At 40.9% G+C, this 12,535-nt stretch overlaps 1 protein-coding gene across 1 annotated transcript; it reads right to left on the bottom strand.

Annotated features, from left to right (window-relative positions):
* Nucleotides 1–5,344: 5,344 nt before the first annotated feature.
* On the bottom strand, nucleotides 5,345–7,653 carry LOC110970295 (cornifelin homolog B-like). Its single transcript, XM_022220559.2, has 3 exons — nucleotides 6,764–7,653; nucleotides 6,439–6,596; nucleotides 5,345–5,742 (listed from the first exon to the last, which is right to left on the bottom strand). Exons 1-3 carry the CDS (start codon nucleotides 6,864–6,866, stop codon nucleotides 5,617–5,619), a joined length of 387 nt encoding a protein of 128 aa, XP_022076251.2. The 5' UTR covers nucleotides 6,867–7,653; the 3' UTR covers nucleotides 5,345–5,616.
* Between the last annotated feature and the right edge of the window lie 4,882 nt (nucleotides 7,654–12,535).

Genomic DNA, 12,535 nt, shown 5'->3' with positions numbered 1-12,535 from the left:
TGTTGCGCACCCTCCTCAAGCAGCGGGTGGAGTAGATGGTGCTAATCTCAGGGAGAGTAGTTCCAATGATTCTCCCAGCAGTATTCACCACCCGCTGGAGAGCCTGTTGGTCAGCCTTAGTGCAGCTGGAGAACCACACTAGGAACCCATACATCAGTACGCTATTGATGGCACAGTTGTAAAAGTTCACCATCAGAGGTCTGGAGATGCAAGTGCTCCTCAGCTTCCTCAGGTAATAGAGGCGTTGTTGTGCCTTGCCCACCACTGTGGCAATGTGGTCACTCCAGCACAGGTCCTCAGTCAGTGTTACTCCCAGGAATTTAAAACTTCTCACCCTCTCCACCACATCGTTGCCTATAAAGAGCGGTTGGTGGTTGATGCGTATTTTCCTACGGAAATCTGCCACAATCTCCTTGGTGTTTTTGGTGTTTGGAACCAGGTTATTGTTAAGGCACCATGACTCCAGATGTTGCACCTCTCTCCTGTAGTTAGTCTCATCGTCGTTGGAGATAAGTCCGAGCACTGTGGTGTCATCGGCAAACTTGACGATGAGATTGGTCGCTGAGGAGTCAGAGCAGTCATGGCTGTATAGGGTGTAGACCAGAGGGCTCAGGACACACCCTTGAGGGACCCCGGTGTTAATGACAAGGGTGGAGGAGGTGTTTTTGCCCATTCTAACCCTCTGTGTGCAGTTTGTTAGAAAGTCCACAATCCAATTGCACATGGAGGTATTGAGTCCCAGTTGAAGGAGTTTGGACCGGAGTTTGTACGGCCGGATGGTGTTAAAGGCCGAACTGTAGTCCACAAAGAGGAGCCGTGCATAGGTGTTTTTATGTTCGAGGTGCTCCAGAAGTGTGTGCAGCACCATGGCAATGGCATCCTCTGTTGACCGGTTCTCTTTATATGCAAATTGGTGTGGGTCCAGTGATGGCGGCAAAGAAGCTTTAATGTGTTTAATGATCAGTCTCTCCAGGCATTTGGCGGGGATGGAGGTGAGAGCCACGGGTCTGTAATCGTTCAGACAGGTGACGTTGGACTGTTTTGGGAGAGGAATGACTGTGGCTGACTTAAAGCAGGTGGGGACCAATGAGCAGGACAGCGAGATGTTGTAGATAGGGGTGACGACGTCGGCCAGCTCAGCAGCACAGTCTTTCAGCACCCGGCCCAGTACTCCGTCTGGACCGGCCGCCTTCCTAGTGTTGATGTGTCGGAAGGCACATCTCACCTCATGTGTGCTCAGGACTGGAGCGAGGTCGATCGAGGGGAGGGGGCGCAGGACAGGATCGGAGTTGTCCCTGTCAAAACGGGCATAGAAGAGGTTTAGATCCTCAGCCAGAGTAGAACTGTCAACTGAGGGTGGTGGTGGTTTCCTCTTATAGTCCGTAATGGCTCTAATGCCCTCCCAGACTTGCCTCGGGTTTATGGTGTTTTCAAACCTGGCCTCAATACGCCTCTGGTGATGACGTTTGGCAGTATTGATGCCTTTCCTGAGATTAGCCCTGGCAGCCGTGTATGCCTCCCGGTCCCCAGAATGGAATGCGCCATCCCTAGCTTGAATAAGTTGTTTTACATTGTGTGTCATCCATGGTGGTGTATTAGAGAACACACGGAACTGTCTCCAACGTGTGACATTGTCCACACAGAAGCAGATGTAATCCAGAACAGTGGAGGCATAACTGTCCAGTGCAACACGATTGTCAGTGACCTGCCCTTTAAATACATCCCAGTCTGTGTGGTGAAAACAGTCCTGGAGCATAGAGACAGTGACCTCTGGCCATGTTCTCACTGTTTTCACTGAGATCCCAGCGCTCTTGATCTTAGGTGTGTACCTTGGGTGTAGCAGAAGCGAGAGATGGTCTGACAGACCAAGGTAGGGATAAGCCTGGGCTCTGTGTGCATCTGCTACATTAGTGTACACCTTTACCAAAGTTCTATCTCCTCTGGTAGCACACTTCACATTTCGATGGAATTTGTGAAGCACTAATTTTAAATCCGCATGATTAAAGTCCCCTGCTGCAACAAAAACACTGTCCGGATGGGCTGCCAGGCTGTTGTTGATGCTGCTGCTCACCTGAGCTAATGCTAGTTTAGCATTAGAGTCCGGAGGAATGTAAACAGCACAGATATAAACACAAGAGAATTCACGTGGAAGATAGAATGGACGACACTTTAACAGTAGCAGTTCTGCCTCTGGACTACACAGTTTATCCACTACCGTGACGTTCGTGCACCAGGAGTTGTTAATATAGATACACAGTCCCCCGCTGGTCTTCTTACCAGAGTCCGCGGTCCTGTCGGCTCGGTAGGCGGTGCAGCCAGCTAACTCGATAACCGCATCTGGAATGGAGCTATCCAGCCAAGTCTCGGAGAAAATGAAACACGGAGAGTGATTTAAAATCCTTCGCATGGCCATCTGCAGTCGTATCTCATCCAGCTTATGACGGATTGATCTTGCATTGGAGAGAAGGATGGTCGGGAGTGGTGAGATTTGAAAGGGCGAGCCTTTAGCAGAGCCCCCCCCCCCCCGCTTACCTCTCTTCTGCCTCTGCTAACAGCGCTTCCTCCTCCGGCTTGCTGCTGCGGGTGTCCCCGGGGGTGGTCAGACGGTCTCCGGGGGGATCAGATACTCCACAGACAGCTGATAATCTCCGTCCAGTTGTTAAAGTTCGTTACTGCTGTACCTAAGCGTGCAAATACTGTGTGAAATAATACACAGCACCACCAACAAGGTGCAAAAGTAGAAGCTCCAGGCCGCTGCGTCTGTGCACGCCGCCATCTTATTCCAAGTAGCTTCCTATCGCTGCGAAAAACATTTAAAAAAAAACAACAAAGCTATATCAAGCTAAAATCAAGCTAACCAAGTGTGTCATGGTCACATTCAAAGTGTAGCATGAGCACTGGGAGCAGTTCATTTTCGCACAAGGAAGCTACTTCAACAGCTGAAGTTGATTCCTTTAAGGATGCATTTTGTATTGAAAACTATCTGTATTAGACTAAATCAAGCTAACTTGTGTGAGTGTGTCGTGGCTACGTTTGAAGAGTAGCAGGAGCACTGGGGACAGTTCATTGTTGCCCAGGGAGGCTTCTTCTACAGCTATTAATTGAATTACATAAATTTTATTCACAATTTCAATCATAAAGTGTAGCAGGAGCGCTGGGAGCAGTTTGTCGCTGCACAAGGAGAATGCTAAAATTGAAGTTTGTGAAGTTTCTGAATCATATTTATTTCACAAAGACAGGAACCAAAACTGAAGCAACTTGTCACATTTAACTGCAACAATAATCTGTTTGTTTTATTGTTTCAGTGAACTCCAGCCAACTTTACCTAAGAGGAAGTGCCTCAAAAACAGGGCTCAGTGACTCAAAGGTTAATACTTTAATTTATACAATAATAATAATAATAATGTGCTTTCTTTTGTTTTTCAGCCCCATTGAGGGATTTGATCCTCAGAACTGTCGTCATCCTGCTGGGGATGGTTCTTCTCATCACTGTCCTCTACTTCTACTATGGACCACTGTACGTAAAATATATATTTAAAATAAAGATAAAAGTGATTTTAATCATTATAACACTTGTTGTCTGTCTTATCTTTCCAGCTCTGCAGAAAACAGAAGCAGAAATAAAAGAAAAAACATCCTCGCTGACCTCCAGTGATCCATGATTTACCAAGAAAAATAAAGAAAGTGATCTGTCTGGTTTTGTACATAAAATACATATACGTCAGTGAAAAAATGACAACTAGTACAGAAACAATTATATTTCAGCTGATTTAAATATAGCGAAAACAAAAAAGAACAGTGTAACTTTAGAGTCAGGTTATAAAAAATCAGATTTTTAATGTGGATGTTATTTACGGTTTTGGCTGTTTTTTTAAAAAAAATGTTAACATGTAAAATAATAAAATTTGTCAATGATTTTAATAGATATTATCTGTAATTTAACGAAAATGTGTAAAATAACAGTTAAAAACATACAATTTTTAGTTTCCATATTTTTAAACTGAATTTGAATTAATAAAATTAGTCTAAATATGCAGTCAAATATGATTTTTTTATTTTAACCAGTTTTTTTAAACCGTTATTTTTTTCCAGTTAACATTTAAATTATTACAGTTTTTCAGTGATTTTAAAAGATATCTGTAATTTAACAAAAAAGGTGTAAAATAACAGTTAAACTTTATACAATAAGACCTTTTCAGTCTTTAATGTACATAATTTCTTATGTATGTAAAGCAATGGAAATGTTGTTAATTTAAATACAATAAAAAATGTCAAATTTTCAGTCAAATGTGGACATTGTTTACAGTTTTCACCTGTTTTTCTTTTTAAAAAATAATTAATTGAACATAATCGCCTAAAAACAATCCACTAATTAATCCTTAATACCGAGGAAGCTCACAGTGGAGTTTGAAGCAGATCGGATGAACGGGGTTCGTTTTTTTTTTTTTTTTTTTTTTGTGGTCCTCTGCCTGGCCTGTGGCTGCTTGTGGGTGGAGCTACTGTTGCTAGACAACTGAATAAAAATAAACATCAAACTTTTACATTTTAAGTTGGAAACAGGTCTCTTCCACAAAAGCTACTTTAAATCAGACTGAAAACATTTCACATTTTCATATAAAACTGTGAGGGGAGCTCATGCTGTTGTGCTGTTTTGGATCTAACATGTCTGTTGGGGAGTAGGGAGAACTGAGAGGGACAGAAAGAGACTGAACAGACTGGTGAGGAGGGCCGGTTCTGTGCTGGACTGTTCCCTGGACTCCATAGAGAAAGTGGGTGAGAGGAGGATGCTGGCAAAGCTCACATCCATCATGGACAACCCCTCTCACCCACTGTATGACACTGTGAAGTCTCAAAGTAGCAATTTCAGCAGTAGACTGAGACACCTAGCCTACAAGACGGAACGCTATCGCAAGTCATTCATTCCATCTGCTATAAGACTTTATAACACCAGCATCACTGGCTGATGTTTACACAAAACTGGACTCACACAATCCCGTACCACATAAGCTGCACAGTTCTCTCGTACTTCACATCATTCCATAAGCCACCTTTCTCCATCCTACACTAGTGGACATATTGTGATTCTTATTATGATTATCATTACATTGTTGTTTATTGTTGCTGTTGTTGCTCTACTGTGAGATGTATGCTGCTGTAACATGGGAAATTTCCCCGGACATGGGGAGTAATAAAGGATTATCTTATCTTATCTCTTATCTTTTCCCCGAATCTCTCGTAGAGTGAAAAGTCAGCTCAGGCCACAGAGACAAAACAGACACATTAACAGGAAACAATAAACTTTAATGATTCTTTAAAGGTTTCAACTAAGAAAAAGCAGCTGGACTTTGTTTTCTTGGTTCTTAATAAATGTAAGATAAATTAAATAATTATTCAAAGTAGAAAATGAACATATTGAGACAAAAGTGCAAAACAAGTCAATAAAAAAGGAAAGACACATATGACAAATATGAGAATAAACAGATAAAGTACTGAACAATATTATTATGTAAACAAGCAGCACAAACACTATTGATTATTGTTTTTTACTCCACAGCGGTCACATTCGATCTGCGTTAGGACGGACGGAGTGGGAACAGTGATGTCAGAGCGATGATGTCATCGGCGGCCGATGATGTCACTCAGCGTGGTGGGAAGTTTCCCCTTCTTCATTTCTGTGGACATTTGACACCAAACGCAGGGCAGACAGCAGGTGGAGCACACACAGTCTCTGCACAGGGAGCCCTGAATGCACCAAAAAACAACAATAAACAAACAAACAACCTGCCCTGAATGCACCAAAAACAAACAATAAACAAACAACCAGCCCAGAATGCAACAAAAACAAACAGCAAACAAACAAGCTGACCTGAACGCACAAACAATAAACAAGCCATCCTGAACGCAACAAAAACAAACAATAAACTAACAAACAACCTGTCCTGAATGCACAAACAGCAAACAATAAACAAACAAGCTGCCCTGAATGGACAAACAATAAACAAACAAACAAAATGTCCTGAATGCACAAACAATAACAAACAAGCTGCCCTGAATGCACAGACAATAAACAAACAAATAAAATGTCCTGAATGCACAAACAATAAACAAACAAGCTGCACTGAATGCACAAACAATAAACAAACAAATAAACTGCCCTGACTAACTAACTAACCTTAATGCAGCACAGAGAAGAGTTTTAATAACAACTAAGGAATGAAGTAACTAACCTGAATGCAGCATGGGGAGGTGCTTTAATCACAAACACAAACTAAGTAACTAACTAACTAACTAACCTGAATGCAGCATGGGGAGGTGCTTTAATCACAAACACTAACAAACAAACAAGAACACAAACTGCTTGGAATGCAGCAAACATAGACAATTTAATCACAAACAAATGAGCTGTAAACAAAGCAGGATACAGCTTTGTGTCCCTACCCTGATGCCGTAGCGATGCCGTACAGAGGCCCTCATGGACATGGTGATGGGGGGGATGCAGCAGCTGAACATGTCCAGCAGAGGGAGACAGAGGCACTGACCGAAATCTCTGGTGGTTATACAAGCGAAGCACGGACAACACCAGAATGCAAAGCAGCCTGTAAACACAACAACAACAACAACAACAACAGAGTGACTCACTCGGAACCCTGATGTGCGTAAAATCGACTAATATTTGAATGGAGTTTGGTGTAACTTCACAGCTGTTTAAAAGTAGTATCTGTGACTTTTTTTCCTGCAAATGAGTGAAATGTGCATTACGTACACTGCTTCATGTCGTCACAGCAGCCACAGATCCCAGACGACCAATCAGCCTCCTCGGAGGAAACTAACATCGCCTGAGGCTGCGCTGACACCGGCCAGCTCATCCTCCATCTAAAGCTGCTTCACTCAATAGAGCCTGACAGAAGTTAAATTAGTGACAACATGAATGTAGTTTGGTTCAGATTCATATTCAGCAGCCAGAACACACATTAAAGAAAATACAAGGGGGGAAATTTGTAAATGTTCAAATGGAGTTTGGTGCAGTTAGAACAGATGCTTATAGAAATACAATAATCTTCTGTGGGCTGCACAGTGGCGTAGTAGTTAGCACTTTTGCCTTGCAGCAAGAAGATCCCGTTTCAAATCCCGGCCTGGGTCTGGGATCTTTCTGCATGGAGTTTGCATGTTCTCCCTGAGCATGCGTGGGTTTTCTCCGAGTACTCCGGCTTCCTCCCACAGTCCAAAAATATGCTGAGGTTAATTGGTTACTCTAAATTGTCCGTAGGTGTGAATGTGAGTGTGATTGTTTGTCTGTATATGTAGCCCTGTGACAGACTGGTGACCTGTCCAGGGTGTCCCCTGCCTTCCCCCGAGTCAGCTGGATAGGCTCCAGCACCCCCCATGACCCTAGTGAGGATAAAGTGGTGTATAGAGAATGGATGGATGGAATATTATTCTGTATACTCTACATTAAACTGATATTAAATTGGCAGACTTTTGAATGGACTTTGGTAGCATCCCATAGAAGATACTCAAAACAACACGTAACCAGCGTTAAATTATCAGATATTATCATGGAGATTGGTGTGGATTCATGTTTGCTACTCAGAAAATTAAAAAAAATCAAATCAAAAGTCTTTATCATTATGTTTGTTTTTGTTTTTAAAAAAGTGGATTCATGATCAGAAAATTCACTATGGAAAAATACCTAAACATAATTCATCATCATAGTTTTTTTCTTTTTCTTTTTTGCTTTTGTTTTTAAAATCACAGAGTTTGGTTTGGATTTTAATTTCCAATCAGAAAATGGTAATAAACTAATAATTCAATATGTAAACTTAACTAAAATCAGCAGATATTTGAATAGAATTCTATTCATATTAGCTGCTTAAAAACCAAATGAAAAAAAACATGACATTTATCAGTGGTATTCAAAAATATTATTCTAAATGTAAAATTATGTGAAATTAGTCCATATTTTAATGGAGTTTGGTGCCAATGTATATTATATGTTCAGACTGCCCAGAAATTAAAAGATGCTTTTCTTTTGCTAATACAAAGTCTAATCAGAATATAGATTTTAGAAAAGACATGAAGGTGAATCATCAGGAAATAAAATAATAATCTGCATGGTAACTGATGTTAAATCAGTTGATATTTGAATGGAGTTTGGAGCGAATTCATATTATATGCGCAGAAATTATACATTTATCATCAATGTAGTGGGGTAGTAGCTGCTGCTCAGAAAACACATTAAAGCCATGACAGCTATGTTCCTTTGAGGTTACAGGAAACTGTTTCATAACATCACTGCTGCCTGAACAAACAACTGTCAGGAAATAAACAAACAAACAAAGCAAAACAAAACAAAACAAAAGTCCGTTGAGTTTGAAACCTGTAAATAAGTTCAGGTCCTGTTTCTATAAAAACACAAAAAGGGACTAAAACCACAGAAGAAGAAGAGACAGGTGGTGCTCTTACCTGTGTGAGTGTGCGACTGCTGTGATTGGAAGGTTTCTGATGAACCTGATAAACGCGTTTGACTGGATGGTTTCGTCCTGTCGCTGCTCACTGACTCACCTGACAGAGTTTTCTCTCGGTTTTTCCTCAATCTTCAGATTCCCCACATAGAAAACACTCCAGGAATTATTATATTTAATTATAAACTTTAACAAGAAGCACTGAAACATTTCATTCTGTACATTTTTTTGTTTGTTTTTTGACAGATTTATTCTGTGTTTGTGATGTTTCTGTATTAGTTTGAATACTTTTACATCTCAGTTTATTCCGCTTTTATCTAAAGTCCTTCATTATCTTTCATTCTCAGGACAAAAACACGTCTGTTTGATCGCATTTCTTTAAGAAGCTGCAGTTCACCTCACCTTTCTTTCTCAGGTTATTTACACCCACAGGCGCAGATTCGAACATTTTCAATTAAAAAAAAAAAAAAAACAAAGCTGAAAAGACACAACTTGTGACAGAAATAAGAGTTTGATGCTCAAAATTTCCTGGAGTCAGACGAAAAGCAAACACCAAGTAGAAATACAGATGCTTTTTAAAAACAAGAAGTGTGAGTCGTTTCAGGAGCTTCTGAAAAGCTATTTCTGGAGCACATTTTAAAAATGTATTCACAAAAATGCACTGTAGAAAGCTACAATTCTAATTTAAAGCTTTAGAAGAACCTTTTAAGGCGTAAATGTTATTTTGATAGGGTGTGTTGACATAATTATGTTGCCTCGACTAAACATTGTGTGTAATTTAGACTCAAATTTTCGCGTTAGATGTTTCAAATTTAAGTCGTTTCCCTTTTTTAAAATCTACCAAATTAAAAACTTGCTTCTATAATGATGGGAATAAAATACATAATGCTTAAAAAAATACACAAATTGGAACAACCTAAGATTTGTGGGACAAGGTACGTTTTATCCGTTTGATTCCCGGCTATAAAAGACACAAGCAGAAACAAAAAATCAAGCCGTTTTTTCGTTTTTTCGTTTTGAGCAAAAAACAAAAAAACAGGAAACGGTTCGTTTTTTCGTTTTTTCGTTTTGAACAAAAAAACAAAACAAACAGGAAACGGTTCGTTTTTTCGTTTTTTCGTTTTCACCCCCAAAATGAAAATACGACTCAATATTCCGTTTCATTGGTGGGCGGGGCTTCGGAGCCTGCCGGTGCACAATAAAGCTCCTGCCCATCACAATAAAGCTCTTGCGCTGGCATTCATAGACAGACTGACTTTCATTGTATTGCCTGCCCCCACTGCACTTCCCCTAACTCTAAATCAAAGCAAGTCGTGTACACAGTAATGACAGTCATAACCAGTGGTGTAGTCTAGTTTTTTCTAGTGGGTATACTCCAACCTCATAAACCAAAGCCAGGTCAGGTTCTCATATATGTGCGCGTGCACTCACATGTCCACGCGCGCAAAATGCAGAACTTAAAAAAGCATGACTGAACAACCTGAATCGACTTCTATACATCTTTAACAATAATTAAATCTCATAAATGTAAACATTTGAACACTTTTACATTTTTGTCTGTCTCATATCACTCCCCTAATATCTCTGCAGCTTAATGGGAGAACTGAGCTGCTGCTTGTTTGAGCCGTTCTCAAAACATATTTTGATTATGTTCATAGTTGAGAAAGCTGCCTTACAGCTGTTTGCTGAGCCAAACATGGTCAGCATGTGACCACAGTCTGTCCTCTAGAGATGTATAAGGCACAAAAGATACGGTCCGAATTTCCATATAACCACTTAAAATGCTCAAACACATGTATTAGTATGTTTTTTTGACATAACGTTCACTTTTCTCTATGTCAGGAAGCGGTGAAGCTGTATGGGACGGGGGAAGGTGTCTGGCTGAGAACAGGGCTCACAAAAGGCCGACCGCGGTCCGGATCCGGACCCAGACGCCGTCTATACGGGTGTAAATTTGACAGGTCGCTTCTATTTTACCGGTGCAGCTTTCCAGTGTTTATCATTGGTCTATCGGCTCAGAAACGCACAGACCAATTATGTACGAGTTCAGGCATCCCACGTGACGCTACTCAGCCAATGACGTCGCTGAATCGCATCGCAGCTCTGCCTTCAAAAAGCAGCTGAGAGATGAACGACAAAGAGGACAGTAGTGATGGAAGTTCAGCTCTTTTCAGAGAGCTTTTGGCACTGCTTCCAAAGAAAAGCCGGTTCTTTCGGCTCCCAAATGACTCCTAATTTATTATTCTTTGTAGCCTCATGTTTTTGCCTTACCAGGCAAATATGAATCGTTTGTGTTTTGACAAACTCTTTTTCATTCAGTGTTTTTATGAGAAGTCTTATAATTGACTCATTTTGTACATTTGCTCTGTTACAAAAACAGGTATTCTTGCTTTTGTTTATTATTTCAACCAAACTTTTTTGCACAAAAAATAAATGAACAAAACTCTGCACATGAACCCACGGAACCAGAACAGAACCAGACTCAGTATTCAAACAGTATAAATGTCCTCAGAGCAGGCTGACATTCAGAAAAATCAGATGGCTGAGCTGATACATTTCTTCTTTCAGTGAATATCTGCCGTGTTTTTGAGAAGATTCTCTCAGATGGAAGAAGTTGTCTCTCCTCCATCACCTTCACCAGGTGGGGCAGACTGAGGCCTTGTCCTGCTCCAGCTCAGTGGGTCGTCTGCTGGTTGGATGAGGGCTTCCTCTAGATATGATCCTCCATTACCACATCAGCTGTAGGATTTCTCTTGAATCATCTCCTGTACACACGTGGACAAAATTGTTGGTACCCCTCAGTTAAAGAAGGAAAACCCACAATTCTCACTGAAATCACTTGAAACTCACAAAAGTAACAATAAATAAAAATTTATTGAAAATTAAATAATCAAAATCAGCCATCACTTTTGAATTGTTGATTTACATAATTATTTAAAAAAAACAAACTAATGAAATAGGGCTGGACAAAAATGATGGTACCCATAACTTAATATTTTGTTGCACAACCTTTTGAGGCAATCACTGCAATTAAACAATTTCTGTATTTGTCAATGAGCGTTCTGCAGCTGTCAACAGGTATTTTGGCCCACTCCTCATGAGCAAACAGCTCCAGTTGTCTCAGGTTTGATGGGTGTCTTCTCCAAATGGCATGTTTCAGCTCCTTCCACATATGTTCAATGGGATTCAGATCTGGGCTCATAGAAGGCCACTTTAGAATAGGCCAACGCTTTTCTCTCAGCCATTCTTGGGTGTTTTTGGCTGTGTGTTTTGGATCGTTGTCCTGTTGGAAGACCCATGACCTGCGACTGAGACCAAGCTTTCTGACACTCGGCAGCACATTTCTCTCCAGAATGCCTTGATAGTCTTCAGATTTCATCGTACCTTGCACACTTTCAAGACACCCTGTGCCAGATGCAGCAAAGCAGCCCCAAAACATTACTGAGCCTCCTCCATGTTTCACCGTAGGGACAGTGTTCTTTTCTTCGTATGCTTGGTTTTTGAGTCTATGAACATAGAGTTGATGTGCCTTACCAAAAAGCTCCAGTTTGGTCTCATCTGTCCAAAGGACATTCTCCCAGAAGCTTTGTGGCTTGTCAACATGCATTTTTGCAAATTCCAGTCTGGCTTTTTTATGAGTTTTTTTCAGCAGTGGTGTCCTCCTTGGTCGTCTCCCATGAAGTCCACTTTGGCTCAAACAACGACGAATGGTGCGATCTGACACTGATGTACCTTGGCCTTGGAGTTCACCTTTAATTTCTTTGGAGGTTGCTCTGGGCTCTTTGGATACAATTCGAACGATCCGTCTCTTCAATTTGTCATCAATTTTCCTCTTGCGGCCACGTCCAGGAAGGTTGGCTACTGTCCCGTGGGTCTTGAACTTCTGAATAATATGAGCCACTGTTGTCACAGGAACTTCAAGCTGTTTAGAGATGCTCTTATAGCCTTTACCTTTAAGACGTTTGTCTATAATTTTTTTTCGGATGTCCTGGGACAATTCTCTCCTTCGCTTTCTGTTGTCCATGTTCAGTGTGGTACACACCTTTTCACCAAACAGCAGGGTGACTACTTGT

The sequence above is a fragment of the Acanthochromis polyacanthus genome, chromosome 17, assembly GCF_021347895.1.
Source record: "Acanthochromis polyacanthus isolate Apoly-LR-REF ecotype Palm Island chromosome 17, KAUST_Apoly_ChrSc, whole genome shotgun sequence".
In the NCBI taxonomy this organism is placed as follows: domain Eukaryota; kingdom Metazoa; phylum Chordata; class Actinopteri; family Pomacentridae; genus Acanthochromis; species Acanthochromis polyacanthus.
The sequence above is the reverse complement of the archived record's forward strand: the minus strand, read 5'-3'. Positions and strand labels throughout refer to the sequence as shown.

Excerpts from the sequence above, each read along its gene's own strand:
- LOC110970295 (XM_022220559.2), bottom strand. The coding sequence starts at position 6,866 with ATGAGCTGGCCGGTGTCAGCGCAGCCTCAGGCGATGTTAGTTTCCTCC. Across the intron at positions 6,597-6,763 it reads CTGTGACGACATGAAGCAGT|GCTGCTTTGCATTCTGGTGT; the intron begins GTACGTAATGCA and ends TTGTGTTTACAG. Across the intron at positions 5,743-6,438 it reads GGCATCGCTACGGCATCAGG|GGCTCCCTGTGCAGAGACTG; the intron begins GTAGGGACACAA and ends TGGTGCATTCAG.